This window comes from Rhincodon typus, chromosome 13, assembly GCF_021869965.1.
Source record: "Rhincodon typus isolate 14 chromosome 13, sRhiTyp1.1, whole genome shotgun sequence".
Taxonomy (NCBI): domain Eukaryota; kingdom Metazoa; phylum Chordata; class Chondrichthyes; order Orectolobiformes; family Rhincodontidae; genus Rhincodon; species Rhincodon typus.
In genome coordinates, this window is record NC_063344.1 from 63,298,833 (window position 1) to 63,310,339 (window position 11,507).

The 11,507-nt window shown below is 42.8% G+C and overlaps 1 protein-coding gene across 2 annotated transcripts in view; it reads left to right on the forward strand.

Annotated features, from left to right (window-relative positions):
* Positions 1–6,342: 6,342 nt before the first annotated feature.
* The window catches only part of LOC109918955 (erythroferrone-like), a 106,397-nt gene continuing 101,232 nt past the window's right edge, over positions 6,343–11,507 (forward strand). For both annotated transcript variants that reach the window (XR_007263526.1, XM_048604436.1), the window contains exon 1: positions 6,343–7,142. Coding sequence is in view for 1 of the 2 variants with exons in the window: in XM_048604436.1 (XP_048460393.1) it covers positions 6,978–7,142 (165 nt within the window). In the remaining variant the exon portion in view is untranslated. The remainder of the gene's footprint in view (positions 7,143–11,507) is intronic.

Below are 11,507 nucleotides of genomic sequence, written 5' to 3' on the forward strand. Positions count from 1 at the left end.
AAAGTGATCTCAAATGGGCTTAGCAGTGTGTGAAATCCTTAAGAGGACACCTGAAAGATTTCACATGCCACGCCTTCTGAAGCAAGTCAATGTATGTCAAACCAACCACTCACTGTGTTTATTAGTTACACAAGACCCATTGCTGAATACCCAGATACTGTTTGGAAAGCTGGACTTACCAAATAGCATGTGAATAAGCCTGGAGGCATTCAGAAAAGCAGCAACATTGATCCTGGGTAACAAGTATCAAAGATACTCGGGCTCAACGTGAAAGGGTTCCCATGCTAAAGGTGGAAGAAATTTTGTCTGGACATGGCTGGAAGCCTCAACTTGTTTCATTCTGCTCGACTGCTTTGGAGTCCAGTGCATTATAGATACAGTAGTCAATGCTTCCAGGATCCACTGCTCCTGAAGTGTCCACCTTATATCAGCAAGTGGTAGTGGCGAGTACAATTACAACATTTAAATGACATTTGGATAAGTATGTGGACAGGAAAGATTTAGAGATATGGGCCAAATATAGGCAAATGGGACAGGTTCTGTACAGGAAACCTGGTCAGCGTGGGCTGAAGAGTCTGTGCCCACGCTGTATGACTCTATGACTGTATGACTCTATAACTTGCTTAGGTTTCATCTCTTTTATCCGCAGGGATATATCTCAGACTTCCAAGTGTTGAGAAAGTCAAATTTGCCTCAACAGGATAAGGTGACGAGAAATCAAGAAAGACCAGCATTTATATAGCACAACTCACAACCACCACCAGCCCTCACAAAACACTTTACAGCTTATGCAGCAGTTTTGAACTGTAGTCACTGTTGTAATGTTGGAAATGCAGCAGTCAATTTGCATGCACCTCGCTCTCTCGAGCATGCAATAGTGACCAGATAATCAGTTTTGTGACGTTGATTGAGGGATAAATACTCGCTAAAATATTGAGGATAATCCCCTTTCTCCAAACAAGAGTCACACATCCATCCAAACAGAAGATGGGGCCTTGGTGTATTATCTCTTATGAAGATAGTGTCTGTGATACAACAACATTCACTGGAGCTTTGGCTCAGGTTTCTGTGATCAGGTTCTGGGGTGGCTCTCGAATTGAGAAAGTTATGAGTTTGAGGCAAGTGTGTTGTCAACTGGTTCATAGCTGACATGGAAAAGAGGCTCAAATGTACTCAAGGGAAAGCAAGCTCCACCTGTGGGTGAAGGCAATGTAAGACATTGCTAGGATGAGAAAAAATATGATGGAAGGAAGGTTGTGCAGAGTAGGAACACTGGCCTAAAAAAATTGGGCCATATATGACTCTTCTTCAGAGTTGACCCATTGCAGATATGTGATAGGATGAAATTTATGTTGTTGTAGGGGCGAGTGGAGGAAGAACACAAGAGGAGGTCTGTGTAGAATAGAGAGTTTAAGTAGCACAGATGCCATGGAATGAAAGGTTCAGGAAGGCAAAGGGGGGTGAAATGTAATGTGGGGAATGGAGACTGTGGTGAAATCCTCATCTGATGAGAAACAAAGTGGTAATGTTTGCAGGAAAGAAACAAGACTTCAGAGAGAGTGTGAATGATGTGATGAACAGCTTTTTCCAAAGGTTCAGTCGAAGGCTCAGGCCAAAACAAAAAAAAAATGGAACCAACATGGGGCACAAAGTTTATGGTCTAAAGTTTTCAAATGCAATGTAGAGTCCAGAGAGTTGTGAAGTGCCAAATTGGAAAATGAGGTGCTGTTCCTCAAGCTTGCAGCAGGCTTCACTGAACACTGCGACAGGCTGGGGACAGTGAGGTGAGCATGAGAGCAAGGCAAAGGAGTAAAATAAGTAGAGACCACAAACTTAGGTTCACACTTGCAGTCTGGGTGCAAGTGTTCCACAATGTAGTCACCAGTCTGTGTCTGGTCTCCTCAGTGTAGAGGAGGCCACATTGTGAGTAGTGAATACAATACATTGAAAGGAGTACAAGCAAATACTGCTTCACCTGGAAGGAGTGTTTGGGGCCTTGGACAGTGAGGAGGGAGGAGGTGAGAGTGCAGGAGTTACATCTTCTGCAACTGAATAGGAAAGGGACAATCAGAAAGAGAAACAGACCAGGGTGTTGGAGAAGGGACAGTCACTTTGGAATGCTGACAGGGCAGCAGAGGGGAAGATACATTTTGTGGTGGCATCATAATAGAGGTGGCAGAAATGGTAGAGGATGATCCTATGATTGTGGAGCCTAGTGGCGTGGAAAGTGAGGACAAGAGGTACACTATCGTTATTTTGGGAGGTAGGAGAGAGGGTAAATAGTTCAGATACTGTTGAGGACACAGTCAGCTACTTTGGTGGATGGGAAAGGAATCCCCAGTTGAGATAAAAGAAATATTTAATAGAAGTGCTTTTGTGGAAAGTTATATCTTTAGAACAGGTGTGACACAGAGGAAGAAATTCAGAGAATGGAATCAAGTCCTTGCAGAAAGAAGGGGTGTGGAAGGGTAGGCAGGGTAGTTGGTGGGCCATAAGGAATATCAGTAGACAGTCTATTGGTGAAAATGGAAACAGAGAAGTCAAGGAAAGAGAAGGAATGTATCCAAAATGGATCAAGTGAAGATCAGAGAGGGGTGGAAATTGGAAGAGAAGTTAATAAGGTTTTGTAGTTCCAAACAAGAACAGGAAGAGGCAGCAATACGGTTATTGATCTACCATGGGGAGACAATGACCTTGCAATATTATCACTAGACTATTAATCCAGAAATGTTCCGGGGTCCTGGGACAAATCCTGCCATTGTAGATGATGGAACTTGAAATCAATAAAGAATCTGGAATTAAGGGTCTATCAATGATCATAAATCCATTGTTGATTGTCAAAAAAACCCATCTGGTTCACTAATGTCCTTGAGGGAAGGAAACTGCCATCCTTACCTGATCTGGCCTACATGTGACTCCAGACCCACAGCAATATGGTTGACTCCTAACTGCTCTCTGGGCAACTAGGGATGGACAATAAATGCTGGGTCAGCCAGTGGCACCCTCATCCTCTGAATGAATAAGAAATAACAGAAAAAGATCTTGGAGCAAGGTCCTGCGTAAAACTGGAATAAGGGATGTTCCACCTATCTCCCACCAAAAAAAACTAATTTGGACTCACACAGGGTGCCCATTGCAACAAGCATTTATTTGGAGCAGATGGAACAATATGAAGGAGAAATTGTTCGGTGAGAACATGTTTAATCAGATGGAGGAGGATGGTGGTATTTAGCTTCTGTTCAGGCTTTTGTTCAAGGAAGGAGAAGAAAGCTTTCAAACTATCTCAGTGGTTGATGGAGACATAGATGCATTGGACATCTATAGTTAAGAAAAGGAGATTGGAGCTAGGAAATTGAAAATTGTTGAAATGATGTACGGGGTCAAAAGAGTAAGGGGAGAGATTAGAATCACAGAATCCCTTCAGTGTGGAAGCAGGCCATTCAGCCCACTGAGTCCACATTGACACTCTGAAGAGAATCCCACCAGACCCGCCCCTGATCTTGTCCCTGTAAGCTGCATTTCCCATGGCTAACCTGCCGAGTCTGCACACTATGGGCAATTTTAGCACAGCCAATCCACCTAAACTGCACCACTTTGGACTGTGGGAGAAAACTAGAGCACCCAAAGGAAACCCATGCAGCCACAGGGAGAACATACAAACTCCACACAGACAATCATCCATGGCTGGAATCAAACCCAGGTCCCTGGCACTGAGAGGCAGCAATGCTAACCACTGAGCAAATATGCCACCCTGACCTATTAAACTGAGGAGAAATGATAGAGTCAAGATAGGAAGAAATAAAGTGTGTGAGGTAGGAACAGGCTAAATATTGGGTCTACCAAGATGGTCCTGTTTGTGGATTTTGACAAGGAGACAGGAGTAACCGGTCAGGGTTGGAGGGATTACGAGGTGGGAAGCTATGAAGGGAAGGTCTCCGGGGAGAGGGAGTCAATGAATGACTTGAAAACAACAGCTTGAAGCGTTGTTCAATAGGAGGTCGTGTCAAAGAGTTGGTGCTCTGCAAGGTAGAGGTTGGTATACCAGCAGATGCCAACAGAACTGCCCTGATCAGGAGGTTTGATAACAAAGTCATGGTGAAGCCTCAGAGAACAGAGGGCGAGAAGTTCAGAGGGAGGCAGGTCAGAGCGATTGAGAAAAGCAGATAAATTAAGATGGCTGGGGTCATGCCAACCATTCTTAATGAAAAGATCAAGAGCAGGAGAGAAGCCAGAGGGAGGCAGTCAAGGTGGAGAGAAAGTATTTGAGGCAGGTGAGAGGGTTCGCATGCAGGAAGAGGACTCCTGCCCAAAGGTGTGAACATGGAGTTGAAAGTGGTGGAAGAGGAGCTGAAAGCTGAGGCGGAAATTTATTGAGGTGGAGGCACAGGGGGATAAAACATCAGGGAGGACGGTAATTTGAATACATGGGCAGAGTTAGGTATTGGAAGAAGGGATGGGGTCAGAGAAATGAGGAGTGGGAGAAGGATTGGAGGTCCCAATGAATGTTAGAGTCTGAGTTCCATAACAACTGAGAGGAAGAGAAAATGAGTTTTGTCAAAGCATCAGAGAGAGACAGAGGGAGAGAGAGAGATTTCAAACAGAACTGTTCATTAAAATAACATTCATTCTCACTCTGGCCAAATGCTTCACTTCTTTGCAACAACCCTTCTCACTTTCCTCTCCTTCTGTTCCATGACGTCTTTGTCATTTAATCTTTCTTGTTTTGTACCTATCCCAGACATTTGCCATTGGTTCTTCCTTTACCTCCCTTCTTCAGCAGCATCGCATCAATCACATTTTTACCTCCCTTCAACTGCTGAAGAACAGTCATATTCAACTCAAAATGTTGGCTCTATTTCTTTCTCCACAAATGCTGCCAAGTCTGCTGAGTATTTCCAGCACCTTCGAATCACTCACTGGTGTCTCATCGATGGCACTCTTCAGTAATAACCCTTTCAGAACCATAGACAGCTGTTGTTACGATGGCAATGCTGCAGTTTCTATTGGTTGAATAAGATTAAACTTCCAACCTGTTCAACATTCTGTCTTCCTGCCAGCAAGAAAATGAATGACAATCTTTCCTTCCCCAGGACAGATGGAGGCCAAAGTTAGAAAGACACCAGAGGGTAAGAGGAGGGGTGATGTATTCAGGGAAAACGCCAATGGAAAATGGCTAAATGATAGGAGAAATTTTAGTATTTAAATGGTAAGAGAAGTGTTAATAGTTAAACTAAAATGATTTAAATGAAGTTAATTTAATGAAATTTATTTTAATGAGTTATTGTCACTTGTATCTGCAAGGGACAATGGAGTACAATACAGTGAAAAGCTTCAACTGTCATCACAATCTGGTGCCATTCGATTAATTCAAGAATAAAAAAGACAAATATGAAAGAAAGTCCAATTTCCCTCTGCCACGTCCACCAGGAGACCCCTCCGCTCCGAGCCTGCCACTACCATGAGCTGCCACTGTCTTCACCTCGCCAAGGCCCAGAGTCCCCGATCCAAGCCAACCGCAACCAGGAGTCCCTGACTTCACCGCCATGCCAGGCCACTGCCTCACCATCAGTCCCGCTCCGGCTGCTCCCCCCCCACCGATGTCACTCCCTCCGCCGCCGCTGCCAACAGGAAGAAGACAAAGAGAAAGAAAAAGAAAGAAGATAGAAAGGTTAAGGAAAGAAGGGAGGAAGCAGACACCTGGGATAGATGGGTCCAGGAGCCCAAATGCCCACTTTGCTGGTGCCACCATCTTTGATTTAAAGGGATAGAATAAAACTCTTGAGGTACAATAATAGTTAAGTCCCATTGTACTAATGAATGGAATATATCATCAGTGATGATTGCTGATGTGAGACACATTTAGACCCAGACTGAGCCAGCAGAAATGTTCTCTACTCCTTATTTAAGTAAATACTTTAAGTAGATAATAAATGGTGCCGTTTTTCAGCTTGAAGACAGACTCACCACTTTCTCTCCAACCTCAATAGAATTTCACAACATATGTGTACAGAAGCTAACATTGACATACATATTAAATCATACAGTGTTTGTTAGACAGAGTTGAATCATTCTTTTTAACCCAGGTACTGTGTATACATTTTAGAGCTGAAGCTAAGATGCGCTCGGGACTGAATGAAAGTGAAGTGTTCCCTTCTTCCTTGTGTGCGAAAAATTACAAGGGATGGTTATTGCTGAGTACTGTGGCTGTTACAGAGTTAAGTTCTGTAACTTGAAGTAGGTGTGGAATGAGAAGCAGCCCTGTTGTTGTCTGGCAGAGCTGAGGCGGGAACCTGAGCATCAGCTTGACAGAAGGTCAGATATTTACACAGGGGAACGCCACAAGAGGCAGAGAGAGAGAGGCAGAGAGAAACCTTTACATGTTCAGTGAAAGGAGATGCGAGACAGAAAAGGCCAGGACAGCCTTGTCACCTGAGGCTAAGAGATCAGGCTATTATCAACGGGACTTCCCATCACCTAAGAAAGAAGGCTGATTCTCAAAGCAAGGTTTCATTGTTAATAATGATGAGGAAAGTGTTCATTTGCCTGGACTGAGTTTGCAACCAGAACAAGTTTCCAAAGCTCTTCTTTAAGACAGTGGGCAATCAGGTCTCTGTGACACTTTATCTAAGGCACAGCCAGACCAGGCCCCATGGCTAGTGAGTGAGGCACCAGTAAACGTGCTTACACGGAAATAGGAACGCCAAAGAAAGCTCTTTGAAAGATAATTGCATTCTTCCTTTCTCGAGTTTATTCAAGGATCAAAAATAACAGCATGTAGAGAAAAGCGTCTGAGTGCGAGGTTTCAACCGAAAGTGAGTATTCTGTATAAGGACCTGCAAACCCCAGTGCAAACTGGATCCAATTCAGAAGCGGTGAAATCGAATCCGTACATTGGAAGCAAGAGAAAACAGAAATTCACAACATTTTATTGATGCTTATATCTGTCTTGCTGTGGACAATAACATACACGGAGACAAATGGCAGCCTCACTCGCGGTGCTCCTGACCGTGACATTTTGTGTCGATTTTGTGCTGTTTAAGCTGGTGCAGACTGATCGGAGTGTTGTGAGAACAATGGGGAGGAAGGCCCTACCAGTGGAAAAGAATTTGGACCAAATAATAAATGTGCCAGACAGTCAACAGGTAAGTGAACAGGCAGGTAAGCAAGCTTGTGGGAGAGCCAGAATAGGTGGGGAGAACTTGTAAGTGAATCTGTGCAAGGTGAATGAGTGTGTAAGTGGGTAAGCACACAGTGGAGAGTGTGTGCAAGTCAATCTACGCAAGTTGGCAAGTGTGTAAGTCAGTGAGCATGCTATAGGGTGAGCATGCAAAAGTGTGCCAATGCAAGGTGGACGAGTGCATGAGCGCTCAGTGGAAAAAGCATGTAAGTCCTGTTGGTCTGAATCAGGAGCAGTTCTACCTTGCAGCCTTTTTAAGAGATCTGGATTTTCTTTTTAGAATCTTAATAGCATTTGAGATTTGTATTCCCAAGGATTGAGTTACAGTCTGCGGTGTAATTGAAGTATTCAGATTGTTTATAGGTGCAATAACAGACACCCTGGGAGTTAAGTTACAGGCTGGAAATAAGTGAAGAGTGTGTATGGTTTATACATAGACTAATGGATATAGAGAATGAAGGACAGGGAGGAATCGAATCGAAGGTTTCAGATGGTTTAAATATAAAATAACCAAAGAGCCTGGCAATGAGTTACAGGCTGGAATTTAATCAAGGCGTTCCTATGGCTTAAATATAAAATAACAGACACCAAGGGAGTCAGTTTTAAGGAATCTAATCAAGTGTTTCATATGGTTTGCATGTAGAATAATAGACACCCTTCAAGTGACTGACAAGTTAGACTTAAATCAAGATGTTTGAATGCCTTATATATAGAATAATGGATAACCAGGACAATGTTACACAACAGAGCTAAATTGAAGGGTTCAGGTGGTTTATAGATAGAATAATGGATATCCAGGATTAATGTGCCCTCCATTTTTTTTGTGTGGTGTGCAGGAATCTTGTTTAAAGTGCATTGGCCCTTTAACTTTACGTAGCTGCACATAAGCAGTAACTTAGTGGAGCCAACTTGTGCGGGGGCTTGCGGGTTCCTGTGTAGTCGTGTAGCTTAGAAGGAGCATTTGCTCAGGACTGAGTTGCAGGCTAGAAAATGATCAAGGAGTCTGCTTGGTTTATATATAGAATAATGGATATCCAGAAGTGTACTACAGCTTGCTGCTAATTAAGGAGTTTGGGTGGCTTATATATAGAATACTGGATATGCAGGAGTGAGTTCCAGACTGGAATCTAAATGAGGACTCCAGATGGTTTATGCGTAGAATAATGTAAAGCTGGGAATGAGTTCCAAACTGGACTGTAATTAAGGGGTTTGAATGATATATAGTATTTGGAATGATGGATGCTCAGGCGTGAGTTACAAATTGGAAGCTCATCCAAAGGTTCCTAAGCTGTTAATTGAGCTTTGCCTTTCTCTTTTCCTTGCAGCCTTTCAATTTGCTGTTTGTCTGCTCTACTCTTTCATTTGCTCATGATTTCATTCCGCTTTCTGACTTTCTCTTTATTTACCGTTAAACTCCTCCTGTCACTGTATGTTTCCCCATAGCTTTCTATCAGATACTTTCTCGCTGGTTTGCTCAGTTTGCACTTGCCTTTTGTTTTGAGTATTTGGGCAATGGCATAGGGTTTGTGGCCGGGAGCTGGGGGAGGTGGGAGGGGTGGCGGATGAGGTGATGGGATGGGGGTGGGGGTGGGGAGGTTAATGGCAAAATGGCAGAAAGAGGTGAAGTTCAAAGGCCAAGACTGGACTGCACCAAGGTCAAGCTTCTCAAGAGCTGCTGAAATGAAACTTACCTTTGAAACGATGTGGCAGCAAGTTGGAAGGGGGCAAATAGATGAGAAGTAACTTATGGTTAAAGTAGGATGTAAGGGGTGTTTTTTTTTGGGTGGGTGTACAACAAGATGAGTGAAAATTCAACTTGTGAGAGAGCCAGGTTATGAATGTAGTTACGATCCATTACAACGTGATGTGTATGACCAAGACCATAGGACGTATGGCGCCCCATATTGAGCCTGATCTTGCTCTGGAGGCAGAAGACTATTTGCCAATGTATATGCATTATAATATACACCCAACAGCGCATTACAGGGTTGAGATGAAGTACTTGGGTGACTTAAGTGCTGTACAACGCTATGACTTTACTTCATCAGCCGTAAAGAGCTTTTAGAAATCCAATGGTTGTGAAAAGTGCTGCATAAAATCTAGATTCACTATTTGTCCAGCTTTGTCTAGATTTCATATAGCAACTTTCACAACTACTGGAAGTCTCTAAACTCCTTACGGCTATTGAAGTAGAATCATAGAGTTGTACAACGTAAAAGTAATTCCAAGCACTTAATCTCGACCCTGTAATGCACTGTTGGGTGTACATTATAATGTATATAATTGATAAATAGCCTTTAGAATAGGATACCTGGCAGTGAGTTACAGTCTGGGATCTAATCAGTGGAAAGCAAGAAAGAAACAATGAAGATGGAGAGACTGAGACATAAAGTCACTGATGTTTGTGAAGTGGTGAACTGTTTTGTCTAGCAACATCACGAAAACCTGCGAAGAATCTTAACCCACGCCTGATAGAGATGGGATTGTCCGGCCCTGGGTGTTAGTGATAGCTTTGTGTGCCAAGAAAACTCATTGATGATGAACCTGATACCAAGCTTTGGTTTGATATCACTTGATTGCTACAGCACGCAATACATTCCAGAGACATCAAAAGACACCACTGTCTATATCAGTGGAAGTGCTTTAGGACAGGCAGAATGGAAGCTAAGAAGATAGAAGTTGATGAACAAGCGAGAAAAGTGCAGAAGGAAAGAAGCCCTTTCAACAGCTTGAATGGACCAGGCAAAATGTTTCTATGTGAATATGAATGTATTAGTCTGAGAACCATGAGCAATGAGAGAAACATTGGGAATAGGGTTGTAGGCTGAATGAAAATTTTGCTTCAGCATGCAAGAGTTGGATGTGTTGGCGATAAAATTTTCAGCAAAGTTGGCAAAGGAAGAAAAGGATTGAGTGATTTTACTAATTGAAAAAATGGATGCAACTAAAGAAAGGGACGTTCTTACTAGTGGTGATGATCAAACATCATCTGACTTGTGTTGAAAAATAATTAGGGGGTTTTGTCTCCATTGGGAGTACTCCATGATACTGAATCATTGGAGAGAAAATGAGGGTAAGATTTGAAGGAAATAAGATGTTTATAACAGTGACAGATATGTCATCACAGGGGATGTGAATTATCCTAAAGCAGAATATGACTATACAAATGGGTATGTTTAGAATAAATTACTTAAAAATGTTTTCTTAATTATGCTGTATCTTCGTCAAGGAAGGATACAGCATTGCAAATGCTCTTAGCAGAGGCAGACCAAGAGGTGACTGAAAGACAACAAAACATTGTTTTTTAGTGACGGAAACCTGATAAATTTCACATTGAAAAGTTACCAAAATGGAATTCAACGCACCTTTCATAAGCACTGGAGGTCTCAAAGCTCTTTATGGTCAATAAATTAGGGTCATAGAGTCATAGACTTGTACAGCACAGAAACAGATCTTTCAGTCCAACTCATCCATGTCGACCAAATATACTGAACTGATCTAGTCCCATTTGCCAGCATTTGGCCCATATCTCTCTAAACTCATCCTATTCATGTACCCATCCAGATGCCTTTTAAATGTTGTAATTCTACCAGCCTCCAACACTTCTTCTGTCAGCTCATTCCATACACACACCACTCTCTGTGTGAAGACAATGCCCCTTAGGTCCCTTTTAAATCTTTCCCCTCTCACCTTAAACCTATGCCCTCTAGTTTTGGACTCCCCTACCCTGTGAAAAAGACCTTGGCTAATCACCTTATCCATGTCTCTCATGATTTATAAACCTCTACACTTTTGAAGAGCAGTCACTTTCCTAATGTTGAAAATGTGGCAGCCAATTTGCATACAGCAAATGCCCACAAATGGCAATGCAAAAAAGACCAGGTACTTATTTTTTGTTGTGATGTTGGTTGAGTGTTAAATGTAGGTCAGGACACGAGGGATAATTGCTGGGGTCTTCTTCGAAATTGCATCATAGGATCTTTTACCTCCTCCCAAACAGGCAATGGGGCCTCAGTTTAATGTCTAATCTGAAAGATAGCACCTCTAACAGTGCAGCACCCCATCAGTACAGTACTTAAGTCAGACTGAGTTTTTGTGATGAAGGCCTGAAGTGGGATTTGAACCCATGACTCAGATACAAGAGTGCTACCAACTGATAAAGAGCAGACCACTTTTAGGAGACGTATAAGATGCGTAAGGTAACAATGTGTGGAGCTGGATGAACACAGCAGGCCAGGCAGCATCAGAGGAGCAGGAAGGCTGATGTTTCAGGTCTGGGCTTGTTCTGAAGAAGGGTCCAGACCCGAAATGTCAGCTTTCCTGCTCCTCT